This window comes from Pocillopora damicornis, chromosome 2 (assembly GCF_964200805.1).
Source record: "Pocillopora damicornis chromosome 2, jaPocDami1.2, whole genome shotgun sequence".
Lineage (NCBI taxonomy): Eukaryota > Metazoa > Cnidaria > Anthozoa > Scleractinia > Pocilloporidae > Pocillopora > Pocillopora damicornis.
Window position 1 is genome coordinate 34,379,544 of NC_142671.1, and position 24,785 is coordinate 34,404,328.

General features: G+C 37.7%; 3 protein-coding genes across 5 annotated transcripts; 2 read left to right on the forward strand and 1 right to left on the reverse strand.

The window, feature by feature from the left end:
* Positions 1–1,221: 1,221 nt before the first annotated feature.
* Positions 1,222–6,366, forward strand: LOC149051013 (hexokinase-4-like). Its single transcript, XM_089196881.1, has 7 exons — positions 1,222–1,396; positions 1,615–1,723; positions 2,338–2,865; positions 3,112–3,404; positions 4,027–4,182; positions 4,365–4,521; positions 4,828–6,366. The coding sequence occupies exons 3-7, from the start codon at positions 2,467–2,469 to the stop codon at positions 5,023–5,025; spliced, it is 1,203 nt and encodes a 400-aa protein (XP_089053007.1). The 5' UTR covers positions 1,222–1,396; positions 1,615–1,723; positions 2,338–2,466; the 3' UTR covers positions 5,026–6,366.
* On the reverse strand, positions 4,593–10,132 carry LOC113670061 (vesicle transport protein SEC20). 2 transcript variants are annotated; one of them, XM_027186145.2, is made up of 5 exons: positions 9,606–10,132; positions 8,856–8,947; positions 7,885–7,989; positions 6,173–6,291; positions 4,593–5,494 (listed from the first exon to the last, which is right to left on the reverse strand). In XM_027186145.2, exons 1-5 carry the CDS (start codon positions 9,786–9,788, stop codon positions 5,295–5,297), a joined length of 699 nt encoding a protein of 232 aa, XP_027041946.2. In that variant the 5' UTR covers positions 9,789–10,132; the 3' UTR covers positions 4,593–5,294. The 2 variants fall into 2 exon arrangements, with proteins under 2 accessions (XP_027041946.2, XP_089053009.1); XM_089196883.1 differs by lacking the exon at positions 7,885–7,989 and having other exon boundaries at positions 9,606–9,907.
* On the forward strand, positions 9,869–24,375 carry LOC113670060 (histone-lysine N-methyltransferase NSD2). 2 transcript variants are annotated; one of them, XM_027186144.2, is made up of 9 exons: positions 9,869–10,563; positions 13,161–15,027; positions 15,422–15,630; positions 16,295–16,407; positions 16,833–17,088; positions 17,457–17,759; positions 18,186–18,332; positions 20,742–20,949; positions 22,262–24,375. In XM_027186144.2, exons 1-8 carry the CDS (start codon positions 10,269–10,271, stop codon positions 20,942–20,944), a joined length of 3,393 nt encoding a protein of 1,130 aa, XP_027041945.2. In that variant the 5' UTR covers positions 9,869–10,268; the 3' UTR covers positions 20,945–20,949; positions 22,262–24,375. The 2 variants fall into 2 exon arrangements, with proteins under 2 accessions (XP_027041945.2, XP_027041944.2); XM_027186143.2 differs by lacking the exon at positions 20,742–20,949.
* The last annotated feature ends 410 nt before the right edge of the window (positions 24,376–24,785 follow it).

Genomic DNA, 24,785 nt, shown 5'->3' on the forward strand with positions numbered 1-24,785 from the left:
GTCACTGTCCTTTTTGTTAAACCTTTTGCTCCCAATATCTCATTTTTTAAATTCTCCTTACTGTCTGCCATTCATTTGTTATGATCAACTAGCAATCCCCTAATTGTTATCATTATTTATTCTCATCGCTCACCTGCTTGAAATTGTATTGATATTCTAAGCTGAAATTCTGCCTCGGCCACTTGTGGGAGTTAATGGGTTAAACAATTTTCATCATCATACAAAAAAGTGTAAATAATAAAAACTAAATAGTTGGTCTCATCTTTGTGTAGCAATTATTACATAGTAGTTTGATAAGTTTTTCTTTAGTTTGTTTGTTTTTTGTTTGACTTCAAGATACTCATAGGTGACATTATCATTCACTATTCGTTCTTAATACTTAAAACTGCATCTGCAGAACAACGCCCCCTCAAGATATACCCAAAAGGCTGCAATATTTATCAAAACTGCTGGAGTTTTGTACAGCACAGAATGAACCTGGTGTACATTTTTAAGAAATAAACGTGGTTTGAAAAAAACAATTCGAAAGTGTCGTTTTTTGCCGTTGCTATTGTTTTGTGTTTTTATGTTAGATGCCACAGGCAGACCACGTTTAAAATTACAGTCGAATTATTTCGTATGGTAATTAGCCACGTGCTTGTGCTTCTCACGGAAGTTAAGCGCTTTGGCCAGGGTTAATACTTGGATGGGTGACCGCACATAATACCCCATGTTGTTGAGTTTTCTTCTCTTGTCGTCATTTTTCGATTTAATTCCAGTTCTAAGGGAAGCTTGCGTGACGGGTCTGCTTAAGAGGCTGGCACAAAGTCAGTATTGATTCATCATTTTCCACATATATCCAGAGTGAGTGTAGGGAACGACCAACGCCTCCTAGCGTCTTGTTTCAAAAAACAAAGAGGATTAGAAACATTTAAGATAAAGATGACAGATAAAAATTAATCGGACGTAGTTTGGCTTACTCGAATTCGTCGAAACGTCGTTTGAAATAACTATCATCGCTAATTTTTGTTTCATTTCTCATGTCAATTGTTTCGTCTGGCTGTAAATTCTCGGTCAGTTGTGTGGGTATCTGTGGAAACTGACCTTATGTTCTTAATTTCTATCTAATCGTCACGCCTCAGTGGTAGCCTATATGATTTTACTATTGTGAAGTGGTTTAAAGCTCCTAAAACCCCCTCCTTTCCCCTCCCCACTCCTGCCCTCACCCACTTTAAGATTGATAACGAGGTCACTACTTACTTCCGTCACATCGATAACTTTCTTTCGGTTTTACTTCAGCTAACGAAGGTTAAATTTTTGTTGCACAAATTGTATAGACGATCGAGTTTCCAACGAAGCTTTGGAGGAGCAATGTTACTTTAACTAATACATATTCATGCGTTTTTAAAGTTATCAAGTAAGTTCATTAACTTACATTTGCCAAAACGCACTTCCTCTATCTGGTCCAAAGTCGACGACAGCAGAACAGCTCGGGGCACGGCAGCTCCTATATTTTTTTTTTTATTATTATTTCCTTTTCTTTCCTTTTTTCTTTAATCTACTAATATTCCGAATTCTTCAATTTCTGAAGGCTTCACTTTTAATTTTTAAAATATTCAAATGCCTTTTTTGCAGATTTAAAGAGTCTCGCAGAATCTGTGAAAGTTGAGAACATGTTTGCAGCCACATCTTTCGCAAATTAGTCTGTGAATCTCTGACGAGGGCTTTCACGAAAAGAGACGAGGTAATAGGAAAGCTTACTGATTTTGCCGCTTTTTTTCACATGTACAGAACATCGGTCTAAACCAATTTCAGCATTAAAAAGGGCGATCAGTAAACTGAAGTGGGAATATCTTTTGGATAGGTTTGTGCTACCTTGTTCTAAAATTTGGTCCCTGTTCAGACAGAACCTGCTCTCTAAATTATTACCCTGTTATAGAAATATGTCAGTTGTGAATGAAACGACCACAAAAAATTGGCAGGCGGTAGCTCACAGTTTGAAGCGTTTGTGCGTTCCCTAAATAATAACCCAAATGTCTTTAAAAATGGATTCTCCATTTTAGAAAAGGAGTCCCATGGGCTGGCTTGTGCTTCTGTAGGATTTTTGTTTGTGGAAGTGAAAAACTTAACAGAAGTCATCATCAGAGTAGGCTAAGCCTGTTGAAACGCTAGTCACTACGAACAACAGCCCTTCTCAGGACTTCTCTCACTGAGGCGAACAGACTACACAAACAGTTAAAATTAATTTGAGACTGAGTACACCTCCTTAATCAATCTAAACAGTTTTAATGTAACTTACCAGCTTCAAGATGTGTGTTTACAGAAATAACTTGAGCTGTTTTTTTTTTTTTTACGCAGGTATCAGATGTTTTAGGGGCGTTTGACTTGTCGAAGGAAGCCATCCTGGAAATCACCAATAGATTATGGAAAGACTTTGATAGAGGCCTCTCTGCAGATGAAAACGAACGAGCGAACAGCCCAGTCAAAATGCTTCCAACTTATGTGAGGAAGATACCTGATGGTTCAGAATCTGGCAACTTCCTTGCAGTGGATCTTGGTGGAACAAAGTTCAGGGTGCTATCAATCTCCATACAAAATGGCGAAATTAAAGACAAAATTGAATTCCCGCCTCTTGACCAGACAATAAAAACTAGTGATGCTGAAACGTTTTTCAATTACATCGCTCACCATATTTCTCTCTTTGTCAAGAAACATGAGCTAAATGATCAATTGCTGCCACTTGGGTTTACATTTTCTTTTCCAGTGAAGCAATCATCACTCTCGTCAGGGTTTTTGATTCGATGGACAAAGGGATTTACTGCTTCTGGGGTAGTAAATGAAGATGTTGTCAAACTACTTAAGGAGGCACTTGGAAGAGAGGGGATGGTGAGTTTATTAATTTGGAGAATATGAAAACTACTTTGACTTGTCTAGTGATCATGGAATTTTTCGATATGGATGGATATATTTCACACATTTTCAGTTCTTCACGAATTTCAATTAGTCATAAACAGAATTTAGTGAGAGGAAAAAAATAGGGAAGGAATGTTAAGGACTCTAGGAGAACAGCATGAATTTAATATGGTTTTGAACAATAAGTAAAGAAAAATTGTAATATATGTCATTCCACAGGGTTCTAATGTAGAAGTGTTAGCCATTGTTAATGACACCACAGGTACAATGATGTCCTGTGCATTTAAAAATCCATCAGTCAGCGCTGGGTTAATCTTAGGAACTGGAACCAATGCTTGCTACATGGAGAACCTTGATAATGTCCCTAAATGGGACGGAGATAGAGATGAACCACGACAGGTGATTATTAACACAGAATGGGGTGCATTTGGTGATAATGGAAGCTTGAATCATGTTCGGACAAAGTATGATGAACAGGTCGACAAGAATTCCCTGAATCCTGGAATGCAATTGTAAGTGAAATCCAAGTTGTTGCTTTTTGGAGAAAAATGGCTCCTTAAATCATCTTCTCACAGAGTATGATAAAAACTCACTGGAGAATCCAGTAACTCTCATAAACAGCTGTAAGTTATTTGTGCATATAATGAAAAATGCATCTTAATCCTTAAGGGGGGAGGACAGGGCACTTTCTAGTTATTTGTTCATGGGGATTTGCTGTTGAATGGGGTTACATTTTCAAGTTACTAGAATAGGGTTGCACATTTTTGCTTGGGGTAAGAAATTCTGATAAGCTGGGATTTGAAAATGGGATGGTTTTTCAATGGGGTTGCATTTTCAAGTTATTAGAATAGGGTTGCACATTTTTGCTTGGGGTAAGAAATTCTGATAAGCTGGGATTTGAAAATGGGATGGTTTGCAGATAAAACGTTGTTACTGTACTACCAAAAGTGATTTAAAGGGGTCTATTATTGGCCTCAGAATTGACTATAAAGGGATCAGGGATCAGGGTTCTAAGAAACCTGGGGCATAAACCCAGCAAACACTGACCCAAGTATGCCTCCCCTCCTTTCCCCCCCCCCCCCCATCCATTGTGCTCCATGTTGGAAATCTGTGCAATTTTTCCTTCTTTTTCAGATTTGAGAAGATGATATCTGGAATGTACCTAGGTGAACTTGTCCGCATTGTTTGCATGGACTTGGTTGACAAAAAACTGCTGTTCAAGGGACAAGTCAGTGAAAAATTCAGGACTAAAGACAGCTTCCCTGCTGAGTTTGTGTCTTGGGTTGAAAGGTATTTGACTAGGGGACCTGTCATTATTTATTACTGGCCCCCCCTCCCTTCCCCATAGATGTGAATCATGATTGGTCCCCAAGAGCAGAGCAAACAATTAAAGCACTGTAATCGTCATGAATAAATGCCTAATCATATTCCTCAGGACAAATGAAAAACAATTATATATCTTTCTCTAACAGTGGGGAAAAGCACCAGATAGATGAGGTTCTAAGAGATATGAAAATGGACAATGAACAAGCAACAGGATCTGATATTGAGATTTTGCAGCGAGTATGTGCTGCAGTTTCCATAAGAGCTGCCAGACTGGCTGCAGCAGGGGTTGCTACAATTGTCAAGGTGTGTATAGTATAATTGTAAGAAATGTCATTTTCCTTCTTGGCTCCTGGAATGAATATTACAGTTATAAATTCAAATTTTGATAGATTTTCAGTTTAATCTTTTTCAGTCTAAGATTTTTGGCTCCCTCTTTAATCAGCTACTATAATTTCATTCCTCCTCCCAATTAGAAGTGAGATTCTAACAGAAACAGCACTTTAGGCATGAGGGTTTCTGTTCATCCTGATACTCATTTTGATTTCTGTTTTTGTTATGACATTCTTACATTTTAACAGAATGATTTGAATTCATTATTTTTGTAATCAGAAAACAGGGAAGTACACAACTACAATTGCCGTTGATGGAAGCCTCTTCAAAAATCACCCACAATTCAAACGCTATATGCAAGAGACTCTCAGAGAAATTTCACCCCAAGCTAACATAACCATGATGTTATCTAAGGATGGCTCAGGCAGAGGAGCTGCCCTCATTGCAGCAGTTGCTCAAAGAATGTATAGCACTTAAGCTCATGGCAATATTTTTCAGAAAATTTTTTTAATTGCATTATTGAAGATTGAAAAGAAAGAAATTTCCATTAACTATTGTAAGCCCGCAAGTAGCATTTTAAAATATGCAGAGGATAAATACTGACTGCCTAGAAGTTAGACTTTTACCTCTAAGTCTGTAAACTGTATTCTAAAAAATGCAATTCTGATATCAAATATTCTCAATGAATTATCAATAATATAATTTAATTTTTGTTTATGCACAGATAAATGAACAAAATATAAGATTTAGCCCCCAAAAATTGGGAGCCTCTTTTTTAAAATGTACAAAACTGTAGAGAAGAACAGCACAAGTCCAAAGAAAATCAATAATCTGTCTGTCACCTCTCTTCTGTTATACTTATTCAGAAGATTCTTGCTTGTCTGGATTACTCCTGATAAACCTTTGTATTCTTCTTGTGTGTCCTTAACTTGAGAAGAAGATTGTGCTGAAAAAAATTTACAACGACAGAAACACTGATGAATTGTGCAGTAAACACAAAAAAATGGGAACAGTGTCAGCCTCTGAGAAATTGTGGGCCTACCCTTCCCCTAATCCAACAACAGTTAACTGATGACAAGTTTGGGTTAATGTTGGGTCAGGGGAGGTAAGTGTGCAGTTGCTCAGATACTGATATTGATCTTGAAATTGTTTTGGAGTATGGTTAAATTAAGGTCTGTAAAACCATTTGACTTTGCCAACTCTCAGCATTACGCTGTCAAAACAAAGCAATTCAAAATGACAGAGGGTGATTCAATCATGCCACTAACCATTATACAATTTCTCAACATTTGTCAAGATCTTATGATTACCTCTATCATAATGATTTTAACTGTTCAACAGCAAGAAAAATCTATTCAAGCAAGGTCATCATCTACAGCTTAATAATTATGAACCCTTCAACTCCAAAGATCTGATAGTCAATTCTCCCCTCCAGTTATTACATATTTCCTTTGATGTTAGTTACAAGAGTTCCGCATTAGATCAAACCAACAAATTCTACATGATATGTCTGAGTATTCTCATTACCTGTTTGCTGAATAATGTATGGTTATTTCAGGGAGAAGTTAGATGTTAATCACTTCTGGGAGTTAAAGGGTTAATGATAATAAACTAATAATGTTACCTAGTATCTGCATATCAGCTTCACTCTGTTTGACTTGACCATCCATCATCCTAGCGATACTCATCAAATCTTGAGTTATGTTACTAGCAGTCTTTGCTAAATTTTCTTTGTTGAAGGTTCTGAAAAGTAACACAGAGGTGAGCAGTGAATCACTTAATAATCATTATGGAATAAACTAAGTTACAATAAGTAAATTGACAGTTAACCCTTTCACTCCCAGATCTTACTGGTAATACTCCTTACTGTCTGCCATACAATTCTTATCATGTTTCTTTGGAGAATTTGGAATTGGATCAACTTATCCCCTAATTAATATTTTTCTTTCTTCTTATTACTTGTCAGCATAATATTATATTGATATTGTAAGGAGAAAGTCTCTCTTGATCACCTATAGGGGTTAAAGGGTAAACAAAGGAAGGAGAATAATAATAATAATAATAATAACTTTATTTAAGTGTCAGTGTATTTAGCACTGCTGTGCTAATTGGGGACACTGTAAATAAGGAAACAAATATCGTAAATGAACAGAAACTTGTTAAAAACCCCAACTGGTAGGAGGCAGACCAGTTGGCTATTTACAAAGCGTGCAGGAGTTGAATTCGGGGCCACCGAAGACAAATCCATCCAGTGGTAGGGAGGAGGACTTGAACCCGGGACCTCCGGCTTACAAGTGCAGCGCCCTAACCACTAGGCCACGCTCGCCTCCTATGCGAGAAAGTGTAGTGAAGAAAGAAATCTCCCAGACCTACTGCTTGAAAAGAAAGTTTTATATGCTAAAAAAGATGCTTAAGTTTGTACTCAAGCCAAGTAGCTCATCCAGCTGGAGATTATCCAGGTTACCATTAGCATGAAGCAACTAGAAGTATTACCACTCCACCCTGGATGGGATACCAGTCCATCCCAAGGTTACATCCCCAGCATTTTGTCAAGGTTACACCCCCTGCATTTCATTAAGCTTCCCTGCCAACTTTCCACTAACCATTTATATTCCTGGGTAAAGAGAGGCAGTGTAAGACTAAAATGTTTTGCCCATAATAATATACATGAAAAAATTACTCAGTTCTAATTGCTTAAGATAAATGCAGTTTCCAGGTAATTCAATGCAGAAGAGGGCTAATTCAGTGCAAAGAAGTAACAAACCAGACTGAACAATTCCTTGAACTGTTTAGCCAGACTTTGAACTTTTTTGTGCCTTAAAGATGTGAAAATATCATTGTACATTATTGTTTTGATGGTACGTGGTTGTTTTGACTGATTGCACAATTTCACTTGCAGAGTTTGAATAAATTATTTTTGCACTTGATGCGCACACTTTGCTTTAGCCTAATTATGATAGGCTATCTCGTATTTTTTCATGTATATTATTAATATGTAATCACATGATTTTTCTTGTGCAATTTGGAATAAGTAAGCTCTTCTAAATTTTTTTGAAGACCACAAATTGCACAAGCCCTATGTGCTCGTGCAATTTTGCTAGTCTTTGAAAAAGTTTACTTCTGCTTATTCATTCCAAATTGCACATGAAATCATGTAATCACCTTTACAAAACAAAATGCAATGATCCAGCCAGGACTTGAACCCAGACCTCTTGACTTGAAGTTTAGCTCATTAACAATTAGGTAACTTTGCTTCCCTGGAAGTGATTCATAATAAGAAAGAGTCCATTTCATGGTTCAACAATTTTTGTAATGTGTTTTATTTTTCCAACCTACCTGTTTCTTACACTGGAAGCTTGTCCTCCAAACAATTCTTCTTTTTCGCTTTTGTCAATTATTGCCATGGAGGCTACATTGGCTTTCCTAATGGATGCTTGCAGGCTGAAAATTACAAAACCCACATGATAGAAAGTGGGTTTATTAGAGATGGGGCTTTTTAGAGAGAGAGACTTAATAGAAAGGGTGCCTATTTAAACCTATTAGAGAGGGGCTTTCAGAGAGGGAGGGTTTCAGAGAGGGGGGCTTTCAGAGTGGCAGGCTTTCAGAGAGGGAGGCTTTCAGAGAAGGGGGCTTTCAGAGAGGGGGGCTTTCAGAAAGGGAAGCTTACAGAGAGGGGGGCTTTTAGAGAGGGGAACTTTCAGAGAGGGGGACTTTCAGAGGGGGGGCTCTCAGAGAGGCGGGCTTTCAGAGAGGGGAGCTTATCAGAGATAGGGACCTTATAGAGAGAGGGGGTTTATAACAGAGAGGGGGGCTTATTATAAAGAGAGACAAAATAGGGAGGGGGGTCAGTAGAGCGGGGAGCTTGATTAAGAGGAGAGTCTTGTAAGAGAGGGGGACCAATTGGAGAAGGGGACATCAGAGAGGGGCTCTTGTTGGAGAGGGAGACTTTTTTGCAAGGGAGACTTTTTTGCAAGGGAGACTTATTAACCCTTTAATCCTCAAGAGTGATTAGCATCTAATTTCTCCTTTCAATACCACCCCTGAATCAAACATTGAGGTCATGAGAATAAAGGAAATGATAATCAACTGAAGAACCTCTTGATTGTTCAACAAATTCTCCTTGCCAGCACATTAGGAAATGTATAGAGAACAGTATGGAGAATATACATACTGATGTTAGTGTTAAAGAGGGGGCCAAATAGAGAGGGTGGTCTGGGCTTACTTTAACATTCATTGTAAAAGTAACGTAGCATTGTAAGCATGAACAGAGGTTCTCCCTGTCAAATTACTGTTGTATTATCTAATACCTTTGAAGTTCTTTTCTATGATGCTGCATGGCTGTTAATATTGCTAATCTGTCTGATTCTTTGTCTTGCTCAAATGCCACTTGCTCCAGGACCTATGGTAGAGTTTTCATCAATAAATTAAGTAGCAGGAAAAAATTACATAGGAACAGAATTTCAATAACATCTGAAGACAGAGTGCATGACTCAGGCCATCATAATTTAGCTGCAGAATTCTGTGTTGTAACCCTGGAAGTCTCCAATCTTTGATGCTCTGTTACCCAATAAGCACCTAGCCCTATATGCATGCATATTGTAATCAGTTATAAAGATAACATATAAATTGTGACATATATTAATAACACATTCAAGTTATTCATTAACATTTTTTTTTTGCACGCCGTAGGTAAACGAATAAAACTGCTTTTGAAAATAGCCATTTCCTTTCCTTTTTTTCGGCAAATTTTGGCAAATTTTTCTTTAAATGTTATCTCTTAGTTTCATCAAGTATCCTTAAAGGCGAAATCTTAATTAAAATGACCATGAATGTTATGATTAAATTTTCATTAGTCCTGGCCCGACGACGTCGACGAACGAAGTGAAGATCCCCTTTCCTGCTTTTATTTTTTCTCAGGTATGGGGAACCAGTTATTATCCAAAGTTAAAATTTCAAACACAGCGTCTGAATTTAAATCCAGAGCGTAGCATTCCAATTTCGCCAAAATATATGTAAAGAAATTCACGAGTCGTACGTATAAAATAATTTTTGCTTACCTCAACTTTCTGCCTCAAAGAATTGATCTTTTGTTTTACTTTCAAATTCAAGTCGTTCAAGAGACTTAATGGTCCCTGGCATTGTCGTATACTTTGAACATTATTTTGTATCTCAAACTCAACCTTGACGATTTCTTGAACGTGAATTTTAACTTGGACAGGAACCTCTATGCCGTCCGCCATTTTGAAAAATGCCCCAGCAAAGGGTTGTGGGAAGGTACAAAACCAAAACTGACTAGGGAGGTGCGAACTTCATTTAGATCGTCTTTTGAAAGCACTTTTTTCACTTTCTTTCGAGACTGGCTAGTTTCGTTTACTGTCATATCGTCGTAGTTTACGAACTTTTTCCATAATTTGTGATATTTCCTGCAATATCCTCCATATTTTATCTAGTATATTCCCAATTACTGGTAATATTTGTTGCATAGATGTAAAAAAACCCGACAAATATTCGGAAACTTTCGCTTCCACTCGGAGATCTACAAATTGTCGATGAGTGTTCGGCTACCGCCAATTTTGAGCCATGTGTGTCGCGGGAACCAATCAGAATTGATAAACCGTTGTTCTATCAAGCAACGCTTCGCAGAGTCGCTGCACGCCGCCAAAGATTCACTGTTTTAACTTAATTTTACCGCGTGGATTTCAACTCTGTCGTCTTCTTGGATGGCAGCAGTGGAAACCAGAGATGACAGTGGCTCTTCTGAACCTTCAGAAAGCCCCGTATCGAAGGAAAGTAAAGCCTCATCGAGCCCCACTCAAAGTGCTTCTTGGTTAGTCGGCGATGTCGTTTGGTCGAAGATCCCGGGACATCCATGGTGGCCTTCAATGGTTTCTTACGACCCAAATACAGCAGTTTCGTTCAAGTACAAAGGAAGAGCAAGATACTACCATGTGCAATTCTTTGGCCAGGATCCTGTGCGTGGATGGGTCTCTGAACGATCTATTTTGAAATTTGAAGGTACGAAGGTTCAGTCTTAGCTCTCCAAAGAATTGGACGGGTTTGCTTTACGATAAATCTTGCTTAAATCTCGCAAGTTTTATCGATAATTGTGAGATTAACCTTAACACACTCCTGCTACGTGCCGTAATTAAACACCTCTTTTTCTCTTGGCTGCCTAAAACAGCGAAGGTAAATAATCTGCGTGCGAATTTTGCCATCAAAATTACATCTTACTCCGCCATGTTTGCTAACATTTTATTCAAAACAAGGCAATTCAGTCGCCAATAATTGAAACGAATTATTAAGATTCGTCGCGAATTGTGATTTGTGTTAACTGAATTTAATCAAGGACTTGGCAGAGTCAAATCTGAACCTTCTCCCAAGTTATGGAGAATTGTTTTCGTATCTCACCTCTCCCATGTAAATAGTTCACTGGGTGTACTTGAGCTCACAACCTGTTTTGGCGCTCGGCCATCGTAGATTACGCTAGGCCGCTAAGCGCATGATCAATAATAATACGACAGCTGGTTTCAGAAGAAAACTGTGAATTTTACCAAGATACGATCGTTGTCAGTGCTAAAGTTATTTTCTTCTTTCGATTTGTTCATCAACTCCATGTGCAGAATTATTTTTATTTCATTCAAAGACGTCACATTTTGCATAAAACATATAACTTCAAAGATAGATAAGTAATCATTATTATTCATTCTCAGAGAGGGAGCCTTTCATCTTTTTATGTCATGAAAATTTGCAAAGAAATCAGCTGGTCAAGATACATCATATTAGTTCCAATTATAATTCACTGTCAATATGTTACATTTTTATTGCAAATCTGGAGGCCTACAACTGATTCTGTTGATTTTCATCTAAATAGTTTTTTGGTGATTCTCAGATAATGGCTGAAGGAAAGGATATTTTTAACTTTTTTCGCTTTTCAGGTGTTTTAGCTGCCTTGTGATTTTCAAAGAGTTTTAATCATGCTTCAAAAAAATTAAATGACCTTTTGCTGTGCAAATGTCAATATTTGAAACAAAACCTTTGGCAGTTGCATATGAAATTAATGGTTTTCACACAAAACATTTTCAGTTTAGCTTCCACACCACTAAAAGATCTTGGGATGTCTGTAAATTATTGATTTGCTATTGGTAATTTAACTTTCAGATAAAAACAAAAAGTTAATAACTACATTACTAGTTTTATTTGTTGTTAAAGGATATATTTCTTAAATTCAATCTTTCAATTTACATTAAGTCACTTCACAGTACTTGCCATTAATCTCAGTAACTTATGCAAAAACTGCCAAGTCTGTGTTTTTGTTTTTCGACATGAAAGTTAATTAATGCCATAATAGGTTCCCTCTCCTTTTTCTTTAAGAATATTCTGCTTGATTTGTGCTGAAATCAATTGGTAGTTTTTTTAAAGGAAGAACCACTTTATATTGACAATTAAAGATATTGTTCTCTTGGCAAGTATTATGATGTTTTCAGATAGAATCTAGATTTAATTACAATGTTTTTCTTTATCAGAGGGTTATATTTAAAAGAGCAGTTGATGAGATCTGTACAGTTTGACATTTGTAGTTTTTCATGAAAGATACACTTCTGACTCTTTTTGTTAAATTGAATCGGCTTAGTCCATAAACTCCCTGTTTTGTTTGAACTTAGGTAAGGTTGCCATACAAAGCATGTACTTACTGATCTGAAATTCAAATTTTTAGTATTATACAGTTTTATTATTATAGACAGTAACTATTGGCTAATATTTAACCCTTTATCCCAAGATCTGATTGTTAATTCTCTCCTCTAACTGCTACACATTTCCTTGTAAATAAGTTATGAGAATGTGGTACTGGATCAAGATGACAACTTCAACCTGATAAGTCTGAGTATTCTCATTACCTTTATGCTGGGTAATGTATGGATATTATGGGGAGAAATTATGTGTTAATCACTTCTGGGAGTTAAAGGGTTAACCATAGCACTGGTGTTACTTCAAACTCTTTCAGCATTTCAGTGTGATAGAGTGAAGGGAACATTGTGTTCTCAGTTCTGACTCTTTTTGTCAAATTGAATCAGCTTAGTCCTTAAACTCCCTGTTTTGTTTGAACTTGGGTAAGATTGCCATACTAAGCATTTACTGATCTGAAATTCAAATTTCAATGTTAGACGGTTTTGTTATTATTGATGGTAACAATTGGGTAATTTTTAACCATAATACTGGTGTTACTTCAAACTCTTTCAGCATTTTAGTGTGATAGAGTGAAAAGAACCTTGTGTTCTCAATTCTGGTTTTTGTGTTAAAAGTTACAAAGGGAGAAATAAGCTGCCAGCCACTCTAATGGTTGAAGGGGTCAACTATGACCAAAACTGAGGTATTGGGACCTAAAAAATGTTTCTGTTTCCTCCATACTTGCAAATGATTGCTATATTATTGTTATTAGGGATTTTAGAAATATTGTTTGAAATTATTGCCACTCTTAGATAAATACTGCATTGGGAATGCAAGTGTTTATTTGAGTTACTTTGGTAGATGTTGCTGAATTTATACATTTGTATGTTATGTGCAGTTTGAAAAGTTTCATTTAAATCTTTGATTAATTTTTGTTCCTTGCTCAGGTCGACAACATTTTGAGAGTTCCCTCCATGGAAAGCAACTCAAAATTGCACAAAAGCGAGTGGTACAGTGGGAAACAGCAGTTAAAGTGGCAGAAAAAGCAAAGCCAATGAATAGACATGAGAGGCAACTGTGTTACACTTTCAAGTATTATGACAAAAATGACGCGAAACGACTGGACCCCCTGAAAATGAAAAAGTTGAATGGTTTTGCATCGCTGCCAGAGCAAGTAAATGGTTTGATTGATGAACATGCTGATGAAACATCTGATCTTAGACACTCAGAGGCAGGAGATGCAGATGTTCTGCTCCTGAATGGAGTGTCGCATTGTACAAATGGGCCAAATGATGAAAAAAAGAAGATTGGTAAGGGACGGGTTCAACGTAAGAGGAAACTGACAGCTATAGCAGCAGCGGCAAAGGCTGCTTCAGGCGACAGTGGCACAAACAAAAGTACTGAGCCACCCATGAAGAAAAAGAAAAGGACATTGAAGCAAAATAATATTTTAGATTCCTCGGGTCAATTGGAAGATAACACTGACCAAGGAGATGTAACAGTTAAGATTAATTTGAGTGATGAACTCCATCTGAATGTGTCAGAGTTGCGTGAAAAGTGTAATGGACTTATTGACAGTGCTGGTGCTAGCACTCCTCCAAAAGTCAATGGTGATGCTGCTGCTTTTGGAACAAACTTGGATGTGTCACCCAGCACTGCGCTTAAGTTAAAAATTAGAAAAATTACACCAAAACAAAACCAGCCAGAAGGGAAGCGGAGAAGAGGAAGGCCATGTAAGCCGCAGTTTGTTATTGTAAGTGAGCAAGATAAGGATTTGTCTAATCAATCAAATGATGTACATGTAGAAAATGAAAAGAAGAAGCTAGATGGTGTGACAGAGTTACCTCCGTCACCAAAGAGTAGTATTGCTAAATCACCCATAAAGAAGAAAAGGGTACGGAAACCTTCCAGTAAGGTTTTAAGTTCTACCAAAGTTGCAAAGTTGTTACCTGTTAAGGAAAAAACACTGGTAAAAGACAAGACAAAACTAGATTCCAAAACTAAAAAGGATGAAGAAAAGAAGAAAGAAGCTTATGAGGTGAATGGTGTGGTGGAGAAAGAGGGAAGTGTGGCTGGAAGTGTTACATCATCAAGTATAGGAGAGGATACAGGGAGTGTTAAGAATGGAGGAACATCCAAGAAAGAGAAAGAAGCAGTGTGTATTGTGTGTGAGCTACAAGACAATCTGACCTTTTGTGAGGGTATTTGTGGAAATGCCTTTCACTTGGATTGTATCGGACTGTCCGTCATACCAAAGGGGAAATTTGTTTGCGACGAATGTGTGACAGGGAATCACTGTTGTTTTGTATGTAGACAGACTGGAAATGTCAAACAGTGCAGTCAACAATTGTGTACAAAGTACTACCACGAGGACTGTGTTAAAACTTTCAAAAGCACAAAATTTGATGGTGATCGCTTTTACTGTCCACTCCATTTTTGTAGTACATGTGTTAGAAACAAGTCATCGGTGTCGAGAGGAAGACTGATTCGTTGTGTGCGTTGTCCCACAGCATATCACTTATCTGGCTGCCTGGTTGCAGGCTGTATTCAAATTAGTTCTCATCTCATGGCATGTTCAAAACATTTCTTACGTGAGAAAAACAAAGCGCACCACACTCATGTCAATGTGAACTGGTGTTTTGTGTGCTCCATTGGAGGCACTTTGATTTGTTGTGAGAGCTGCCCTGCTGCATTTCATCCAGAATGCATCAGTTATGAGGGTATTCCTGAAGGACATTTCTTTTGCAAAGATTGCACTGAAGGCAAGGAGTTGCTTTATGGTGAGATTGTCTGGGTCAAACTGGGCATGTACAGGTATGGTATATTTATTTTTTATTTTTGTATATTTCCAGCTTCTAATTAGTGCAACCTGTGTTATTTTTATGGCACATGATGCAAGCAAGGTGATGATGGGAATTAAAGATTGAACAATTTTCCTCTTGACTCCCGAGATCTCAGTATTTATCTTGTCTGTTCTCTGGGTGCTATAAGAGGGGGAAGATTTTGATTCAAAGGACTTCTGAGCTAGTGGGCTGTACAGTGAAATACAGGGTGCTTAATTGACCAATCATGATGCATGCACATGTACTTTCTGAGAGATATAGTATATTTTACAAAAGTTTAATATCTGATAGGTTGAGGATAAGGAACTGACCAAGGATTTATGAAGAATGGTTGCAAGGGTTTAACATTCTTTTATTTATTTCAGGTGGTGGCCAGCACAGATTTGCAACCCACGCGATGTACCCACAAACATCCAGAACATGCGGCATCAGCCAGGGGAATTCCCTGTCATGTTTCTTGGTTCACGGGACTACTATTGGATCCACAGAGGGCGTGTGTTTAGCTATCAGGAAGGAGACAAGGGCTCAACAGACTCTGGAAACAGCAAACACTTGGCTAAGATTTTCAAAAAAGGTCAATAAAAGTGTTCTTCAATTGTTTACACTTTTAACCTTTAAACTCTTAGATCAAATTTGTAATTCTCCTTACTGTCAACCATACAATTCTTATAATATTAGTTCAAAGAATTTAGTATTGGATCATCTAATTCCCAAATTGATATTTTTCTTTATTCTCATCACTTATCTGGTTGATATTGTATTGATATTGTGAGGAGAAACTCTGTCTTGGTCACACATGGGAGTTAAAGGGTTAAAACAAAATCAGGGCTCGAAATAACAGTTGTTTAACAGACAATTTCTTGTCTAATATAGGTTTTGTTTGATCAACTCTCTGGATGGCTGCACATTTTGTCTAGTTGCTTAGGCATATAAAGAAAAATTTGATTCCAAGCTAAGTTCAGGGTTAGATTCAGCTGTATCACTTTTACTGCTGCATGGAGTTTGAAGCTGCTTTTACTATAAAAGCATGGTTTTGTAAAGTGGGTGGGGAGAATTTATTGACTGGGCAACATGACTGGTGCTAGCCCAAAATGAAAGGGTTTGCTTTGGTTATAAAAAACTTCAGAGCTTATGGAGTGTGTATGGGTCATGGAATGTGGTGCAAGATGGCTGCTTTTAGCATTTTTCAAGGTCAAAAAGCATCATCAGAATCTCGTACATATTTTCTCTTGTTTTAGCCCTTGTTGAAGCAAAGGAGAAATATGCAGAATGGAGGACAGCACAAGAAAATAAAGCTGAACAGGATCTACAAAAGATGTCCAAGAAACCAGCACCTTATAAACACATCAAGGTTGCTATTAGTGCAAATTGCCAATTATAATTAATTTCAATGAACAAGAAATTTTTCCTCCTTGAACCATTCCTTGCAGTTGTTATTGCAGTGGTATGCAACCTTGGGAGGTAAAGTAAAAACCAGGAAATGTGTTGCAGAGGTCTTTGAGGAGAAAGAAAGCATTTGATTGCATTCGATTGCATTCTTTTGCTTACATTCATACGTTCAACACGCATACATCAACAGACAACAAATTTCTCATTCATTCTACCACCATTGCACATATCATCTTTTCATGACACAAAGACAACAACACATTTGTGCATTCTCAAAGGCTAAGAACTTTGCTACAACAATGAGAAATAAGGCTTTGTCCCATTTTCTTTGTTTGTTATTTTTTTACATACTTTTTTTGTTGTTGGTTTTTTTTTTTCTTTCTCCAGGTAAACAAGTGTACCACAGCTGTCCGAATAGTGATTGACCCATCAGAACTACCAATGTGTGACTGTTCACCAGATAATGATAACCCTTGTGGCCCCGAATCAAACTGTCTGAATCGCATGCTTCAGTTTGAATGCAACCCAGCAAGATGCCCTGCAAAGGAAAAGTGTCAAAACCAACGATTTCAAAAGAGAGAATATGCAGACTGTGAGCCCTTGAGAACATTACACTGTGGCTGGGGGCTTCGCTGCAAAGAAGGTTAGGGATTGGACAAAATATTGATTAGTTGAAATATAGTTTGAAGAGGTGTCTGGTTAGGAAACCTAGCAGGTTTCTTTGTTTCATGCTTTAGACCTGATTGTGCAGAACATTTGATAGCTTTCAAAACACTTTTAAATGGCTGACTTTGGCATTTCCACATCGGTAGATGCTTGTCAAGCACAGTTGACCAAAGACTTTTTGATTTATTTAGTCACTTTGTGTGAAAGCCAAAAAAAAAAAAATGAAAGATTGTGCCTTGTCAGTGCCAGTACTTTCATTTGCTTTTAACTTTACAAAACTCAGTGTAAAAAGAGCATTTTTGAGAGTAGGCCACTTAATTTAAGTGTTCCTTTATTTTATCTCAGATGTTAAGAAAGGCCAATTTGTAATTGAGTATGTTGGAGAGCTCATCGATGAGGCTACATGTCAAGAACGCGTTCGGAAAGGAGAAGACATTACTAACTACTACATGCTGACAATAGACAAAGATTGCATTATTGACGCTGGTCCCATGGGGAATCTGTCACGATTCATGAATCATAGCTGTGATCCAAATTGTGAAACGCAAAAATGGACAGTGAATGGAGAGGTTCGAGTGGGTCTGTTCGCCTCACGAGATATCAAGGAAGGAGAGGAGCTAAACTTTGACTATCAGTTGGATTGTTTAGGTGGGTCAAACAGTTTATTTGTGTTAGATTTGATCAAGCATTGAATTGAAGTGTTACTTTTCAATAACATGCACACTCATAACCCTTTACATCCTGAGTAGACATATCCTCGATTCTGTTCTCTATACATTTTCTAAGGTGCTGACAAGGAGAATTTGTTTAACAAGTAAAAGCTTCTTTGGGATCATTTTCTTTATTCTCATGACTTGAATTTGTGATTCAGGTGTGATGTTTTGAGGAGAAATCAGATCTTAGTTACTCTTTCAGGTCAAAGGGTTTAGTTGGAGATGGAGTGTTGAAAATTTGTCTTAGGTTGTTGTCAGTTATCAATTGTGTTTTGTAAAAAGTAGCAAATGTAAACAACCATTACAAAGTGGAGTGGCTCTGCTGTGCGTTAGGATGATCTTGTCTTCATTGTCCACACAGGAAATGAAAAGAAGAAATGCAATTGTGGAGCCAAAAACTGTAGCAGCTTCCTTGGTGTGAGACCCAAGAACCAGATCCAGGAGGAAAAATCTAAAAAGGTGGACAAGAGAAGAAAGAAGAAAATCAAGAAAGCTGTTGTCAAAGAAGGTGTGTTTTGAATTGATACGAAATGTTGCCATATCGCACTATGAAGAATGAAATTTTTTTGCTTTCAGTGCCCTTTGTTTAATGTACATGTAATTTGGTGCCAACTAGGAAAACAGGTGTTTTTTTTCTTTCTTTTCTTTTCTTTTCTTCTTCACAAAGATTGGGCTAAAAGGCGAATTTTCTAGGATTGCATTTGTTATTATTATTATTATTATTATTATTATTATTATTATTATTATTATTATTATTATTATTATTATTATTATCGTTATTATTGTTATGGCTATTATTGATCTAACACAGAACTTTATCTGTTGACCTAGCCTTGACTCAGTTTTTTTCTGACTCATGTCCAGACATTGGACATAGTAGAGATAATTCTTAGAATATTTGCAGCATGAAAGATTCAAAGCTTCTCTGGGGAGAGAGGGAGGGGTGGGCACTGGTTGGTGCCATGCCTCCCCTCTCTCAGCCCTTAACTTTTGTTGCAACCAGCTGAATGGTTCAATTCTCTTCCCTGATGTGTTCTTGGATCAATGTCATTATCTGAGCATTTGCGCATCTGTGTACCTACCCCCTCCCTCTCCCCCTCTCCCTCCTGCTTTAATCCTAACTTGTTATCAGTAGACTGTTGTGGGGCAGGTGTGCAGTTGCTCAGATATTGATACTGATCCGTCTTCTTACCGAAAAATTATAATTAGAGGGGGAAAAAAACGGAATTTTTACGGTACAAAAAAGTGTGAACTGTATACTGTACATTTGCAGGTGGAGTATTTATTCATGGCCAAATTGATATTTTTTATCCTTTTGCTTGTGCATGTATATCAGAAACAGGAGATCCCAATACTTGTTGAATTACTGGCTTCAAATATTTTTGCTTTCACTTACTCTGCTACTGTTTTAACACATAAACTTTTCTTTAATAAAATTTTATGCATGTAATAAAATAAGTGGTAATAAATAATAATCCAAATTCTAAATGGGCTTTTTATCTTAAAGTATTTATATAAATTGCCATATGCTTTGAAATTGCTCACTTATGACTAATTGTGGAGGAGATTGATCTGAATTTTCGTGAACAGCCTTTTAAAAGCGTGGCTTAATGAACCTAAACTTTGCAATTCTGATGCTAAACCTTTAAATTAATTTGTGCTCAAAGCTTTCAAGAAACTTCTCTCAAACGGAAGCGTTACGAGGAAGACATTATTTTGTTTGATTTTCAGTAAGCTTCCTGTCCTTGGGTTGTGCCCAACTAAAGTCATGGAGTGTTATTGATGGCCAAAAGGCTTTAGATTTAAAGGGCAGGTCGCGGAAATGATGTTGTACTGGAAAACGAACAAGCTATTGCTTCCCATGCCACCGGTTTTTTTGGTTTTTTTTTCGACGTGTATGATGCCTTCTTTCTGCTTTTTTATCGGGCGCTCAGATATTTGTAAGTACGTGCATAACGTGTGAAATCACATTTCCAAGAGCGAGTTTCCCCTAGCAGATGTTATCTCCTCTTTTTTTTCCGTTCTGTCGATTCTCATTTTCCCTGGTGGGAGAGATAGAAGTATTTTGTTCTCTGCAAGATATTTCTTGACAGGTCTCCCAGTCCAAAACCTGATTTGCCAGTTTTTGAACAAGGGAACGTGTTTAGCTAAAGCTTCTGGTAAACGGAATTTGCCAACGTAGTTGATAGGCCTTCTTGGTAAAAGCCAGTTGCCTGGTATCTTAATGATATCAGAAAATTGTAGAAAAAATGCTAGAATTTTTTGGAAAAAAATTTTCTTTTTCGTGTGGCAGGGCTCAGATGAATCGAATAAAAACATGTTTGTTTTCCTTTTCCGCCTTATTTAAACTTGTTTTTGATTGATTCTTGATTATTGGTGGCCGCAATCCAGCTTTGAAGTGATTTTTCCCTTTCGCTTGTTTCTTTTCATTCTGGTTGAGGAAGGTGATATGTCAAATTGAAAGGACGGCGAGAAAGGAAACTTCTGGCTACGTTTAGCGTGAAAAGAAATGCAACATATTTTAAGATTTTTTTTTTTTAATTTCTGGGGATAATTAGATTTTAAGTTGTATTGTTTTGCCCATTTTTTTACTTTGTTCTCAAGGAGTGTTTGAAGAAAATATATGAAATTTTTATCTTGGCTTAGCTATATATTTCTCAAGCTTTTTTCAAGGAAATGGTGATGGACTTTTCGAAGGAAAATTCTTCTCTGGAAAAAAATTGAAATGAAAAGTTTTGTTGACAAGTTGTCTTTTTTAAATTCCCTGGCGTTCCTCTTAAAAAACAATATCGAAACGCGACTCTCTCGTGTAAGTAGGGACCTAAATGTACTGAATTGCAACAATCTGAGCGCCCGTTACGTGGGCTAGCTCCTTATCAAAAAAATCTTCTGAAGCAGACATGTTGTTTGGCTTCAGATACTCCAGTGTGCGCTGAACCACGCAAGCGACCCCCTCCTCTGCCAGCTGTCCATCCTGAAGCCTCTATTGAGCATGGCACAAGTTGTAACGCAACTGACCAAGCGTCTCTAAAGCTCACGGGCACTTCTCCTCTGAATAGCGCCTTGCCTTGGACATATAGCCCACTTCAACCGGGACTGACATTAAACAATAGTGCATAGACAAGGTGTGCTTAAAATTGATCCTTAAAATTAAAGGTTATTTGAGTTAAATGAGTTAGAAGAGTCATGAGAGCGTGAGTTAAACTTTAAAACCGACGCACAGTTTACTGTAAGAGCGCTTTTCGATTGAGTGTCGTAAAGCCAAAACCGGAGTAATCACAGCAGCCAATCAGAAGGAAGGAAAATGTAATATGGAGCCAATGGGAGCTCAAAGTAAAACCAAGTAAACTGCATAAAACGCGGGAAAACGCTGGTGACCAAGTTTTGACTTGCTGTTAGCTTTGAATCTGATTGGTTGAGAGAGTGGCTCGATTGTTCTGGACCAATCACACGGCGAAGAAAAGCAAAACCAATGCAATTCCGGTTTGCTTTCAACACTCAGCTGAAAATTGCTCTACTAATTTATAACTGAGTAACTAAGGAAGATGTTTTTACTTCTATTACGAACGTGTGACAAGGAAGAAATCAAGACAAGGAAGAGATTTCAATATCAGATTCTTTGGTGTCGCGCTGCTTTTTTTTTTTTTTATCTAAATTCGAAGGTTTGAGGTCCGAATCCTCGTCTAAGACTCTTTCTTCATTCGGCACATTCTATTGATGGGATTTTTAGTATTTACAGTAGATGTAAGCTATTTACAGTGAACTTATGGTAAAATGCGTATAAAGCCTTGCATAAAACGAGAACTTAATTTTAGGAAACCAGAAGAGAATTAAGAGAGTTAATCACGAGCAAACTTATGTGTTTCTTCGCTTGTATGTATGCTGGCCAACCCTGGCGCAATTGATTAAAACCTGTTTCTGTTCCAATCAGTTAAACCCATAACTCACGACACGCAGCGATTAAGTGGACTCAGTAAAAGCGACATATAAAATATATAGTTTGGTAAACCTCTATCGCAGAGTTACAGGAAATCATTTTGTTGGTCATTCACGAAGATAAAGCCAAAGCGAATTTCGATCGAATACCGTAAATCCTGAACCGAAGTTATCACAATGAACAATCGAAGTAAAGGCAGCTATGACAAGTGAAAACAAGCAAACTGCTTGAAGCGCGGGAAAACGCGTCGTGTTTGGTTTTAGTTTGGCATCTGATTGGTTGAACAGTTAGCGTAGCAACAAGCAAACAAACTGTGTCGCGGTTGGTTTTATTTTGGCATCTGATTGATTGAAAAGTTATGGACCAATCATGAAACATATTGGAAAAAAAATCACTGCAGTTCCCAATTACGTTCGACACAATTGAAAATTGCTGCAACAAACGCCCACACAGAGATCTCTGAGTGCATTGCACTTAACAAGTTTCCATTGCAATTTCAGTTCATGAAGACGACTGTTACATCTGCGGTGATGGCGGAGAACTTCTCCTGTGCGACAAGGCAGGCTGTTCCAAGTGCTACCACAGGGATTGCCTCGGCGGGCCTGTTACAACCCGTGGGAAGTGGATTTGTCCGTGGCACTTCTGTGATGACTGCGGTAAATGGGCCAACGTCCTGTGCTCTGAATGCCCGAATTCTTACTGTAGAGCGCATGCGTCTGGTCAAATCACAGAAGTAAGTAATGGTGTTCACGTCTGCTGCGACCATATTGTGACGCGCACGAAGACTATACAAGACAAGGCATCGGATGTACGAGACGACAGTAGCGAACAAGAACCAGAATCCAGCACTGTTGTGGAATAGAGACAATTAGTAGACTTTTTAAAATTTTTAGAATCTGTTTTAGGTCCAGAAATATTTTAGGCAGTTAACTTGCATTCAATTGTAGTTTTACGCTATTAGGATCATATGTTGTGGTAGAAACGAAGAGATTGTGCAGGGGATTCGCCATGTAAATTGTTTTCCAAGCAACTGGTAGTGTATCATAACTCCTTTTTCGTATTTCTCAAGCGCGTTTCGCTTCGTGGTTTGCATGTTGAAAAACCAAAGAGCAAAGTTTATCTGTTTACTACCATACGTTTTAGTGACCGCTACAAACAACGGGAATTTTCCCAACGATTTGACTTGACATAGATATGTTTCTGTATCTTGTTTGCTTCACTTTTTTATGAATGAATACACTCAGTAATTTGGATAATCTGTTTTAGGCCGCTGGAAATTGTGTATGCTGCTTTATTGAAAATGTCAGACCTGTTCCACTCTGGGATAGAAAGAAATCATTTTTTTAAATGTTGGTTTTGGAACCAGCCAAAATTTATCTTCTGTGGTAAAAACAGAGGCTTTTCAAGGCACACGAAACTGATCTAAATGGTGTCAGTTTTTAAAGATCTGTATTTCTTTTGAAGTAGTTGTCAGTATCCCTGGTTATGATTGTAGGCAATTTGACCAGGTTTGTAATCGTTGTGATTTTCATGAATTATCATACAAACGATGCACCGGTTGTATAAAGAATTGGACTGAAAGTGAACGCCTTGCGTCTACACATAAAGTGGTTATGTAGTGTAAAGTCACACCTATAGTTTAACTCAACGCAGGGAGATAGTGCTTTCCTCTATGAAAAATTTTATATTCGAACTCATGAGCCACCGAAGAAAAATGACTAAGAAGGCTGTAGCCATTTCAATTTGGGTTGTTGTACAGTTTTGGCAAACCACTCGCCAATTCGAACTTTTATATGAGTATTTATTTCAGATGTTAATTTATACTGTAGTAGTGTTAGACGTCTTCGCCTCTTTCAGTATTTTGGATCAGCAGTTCGTGGCGATTCTGTCGTGAAGAGTGCGTGGTTTAAGTTTTACTGCATCATCATTCTAATTAGCTGATGGACAGCACTTCAGAGCAGAGCTCTGTGGTACGCGTTGCGTAACTGTGCTGTGTGAAATCGTCAGTCGCGACCATCCCAACGAAATATTGATCAGTACTTTCTTTAGGATCCTAATTTTCAAAGCGTTTTGGCGAAACGATAATTTTTGGGTCAAGTGCTTGCTTTTCTTTTCTTTTCTTTTCTCGTGCATGAGAGTAGGCTCACGAAAGGATTGGGATATCTTTATCAAATATAACATATAGTCCACGTTCATCTGCGGTTTCTTCCCAAACGCGGCACTAAACTTCATCGTTATGTTACTAAAACATTTGTACATTTGCAAGTTCTTCAAGTGAGCGCTATCAACGTAAAGTTGTCTTTGTTAAGTCTGTTCCCGAATCAGACTCTAATTCGTAGCATGTTGCGTGACGAGCAGTTGATGTCACGCAATGCCGTGCCCTGGAAGTAATCATAGACAAATCGGAATCTTTATTTTCAGACGTAAAATTCTGTGAAATTGCAAGGAGTGGTTCCACCTGTTGAAAACGCTTCCATTACTTGATATGATTTTTTTTCAGTAACATGATCTTGTTTAGTGATTGCAGTGTTTTTAAGGTTAAATTACTTGTCTGAAATAAAATTGAAATAAAAGACTGTGACAACTTCTCTGGAGGTTGTGCTGATTACATGAAGTGAGATGAACATTTAATGCTGGTTCTCGACTAAACTGAGTGTCATCTGCCCAACAAACTTTCTTGAGCCTGATACGTCGTGCGAGATAGAGTACTTTTCGATTGAGTATCGTGAAACAGAAAAGTTATCGCAACAGCCAATCGGAAGAGAAGAAAATACCTTAAATAGTCAGTGAGAACTCGAAGTAAAACCAACCAAACTACCTAAAGTGCGGGAAAACGCGGGCAACCAAGTCGTGATTGGTTTTAGTTTTGGTGGCGAGTTTTTGGACCAATCACAAAGCAGTCCCGGGCTTCTTTCGACATTCGATTGAAAATTGCTCCCACGGCATAACAGAGGGAGATCCGTTTTTTTTCCTTATGTCCATGTGCTATTAGTGTTATTATGTCAAGTCTACATGTTCGTACTA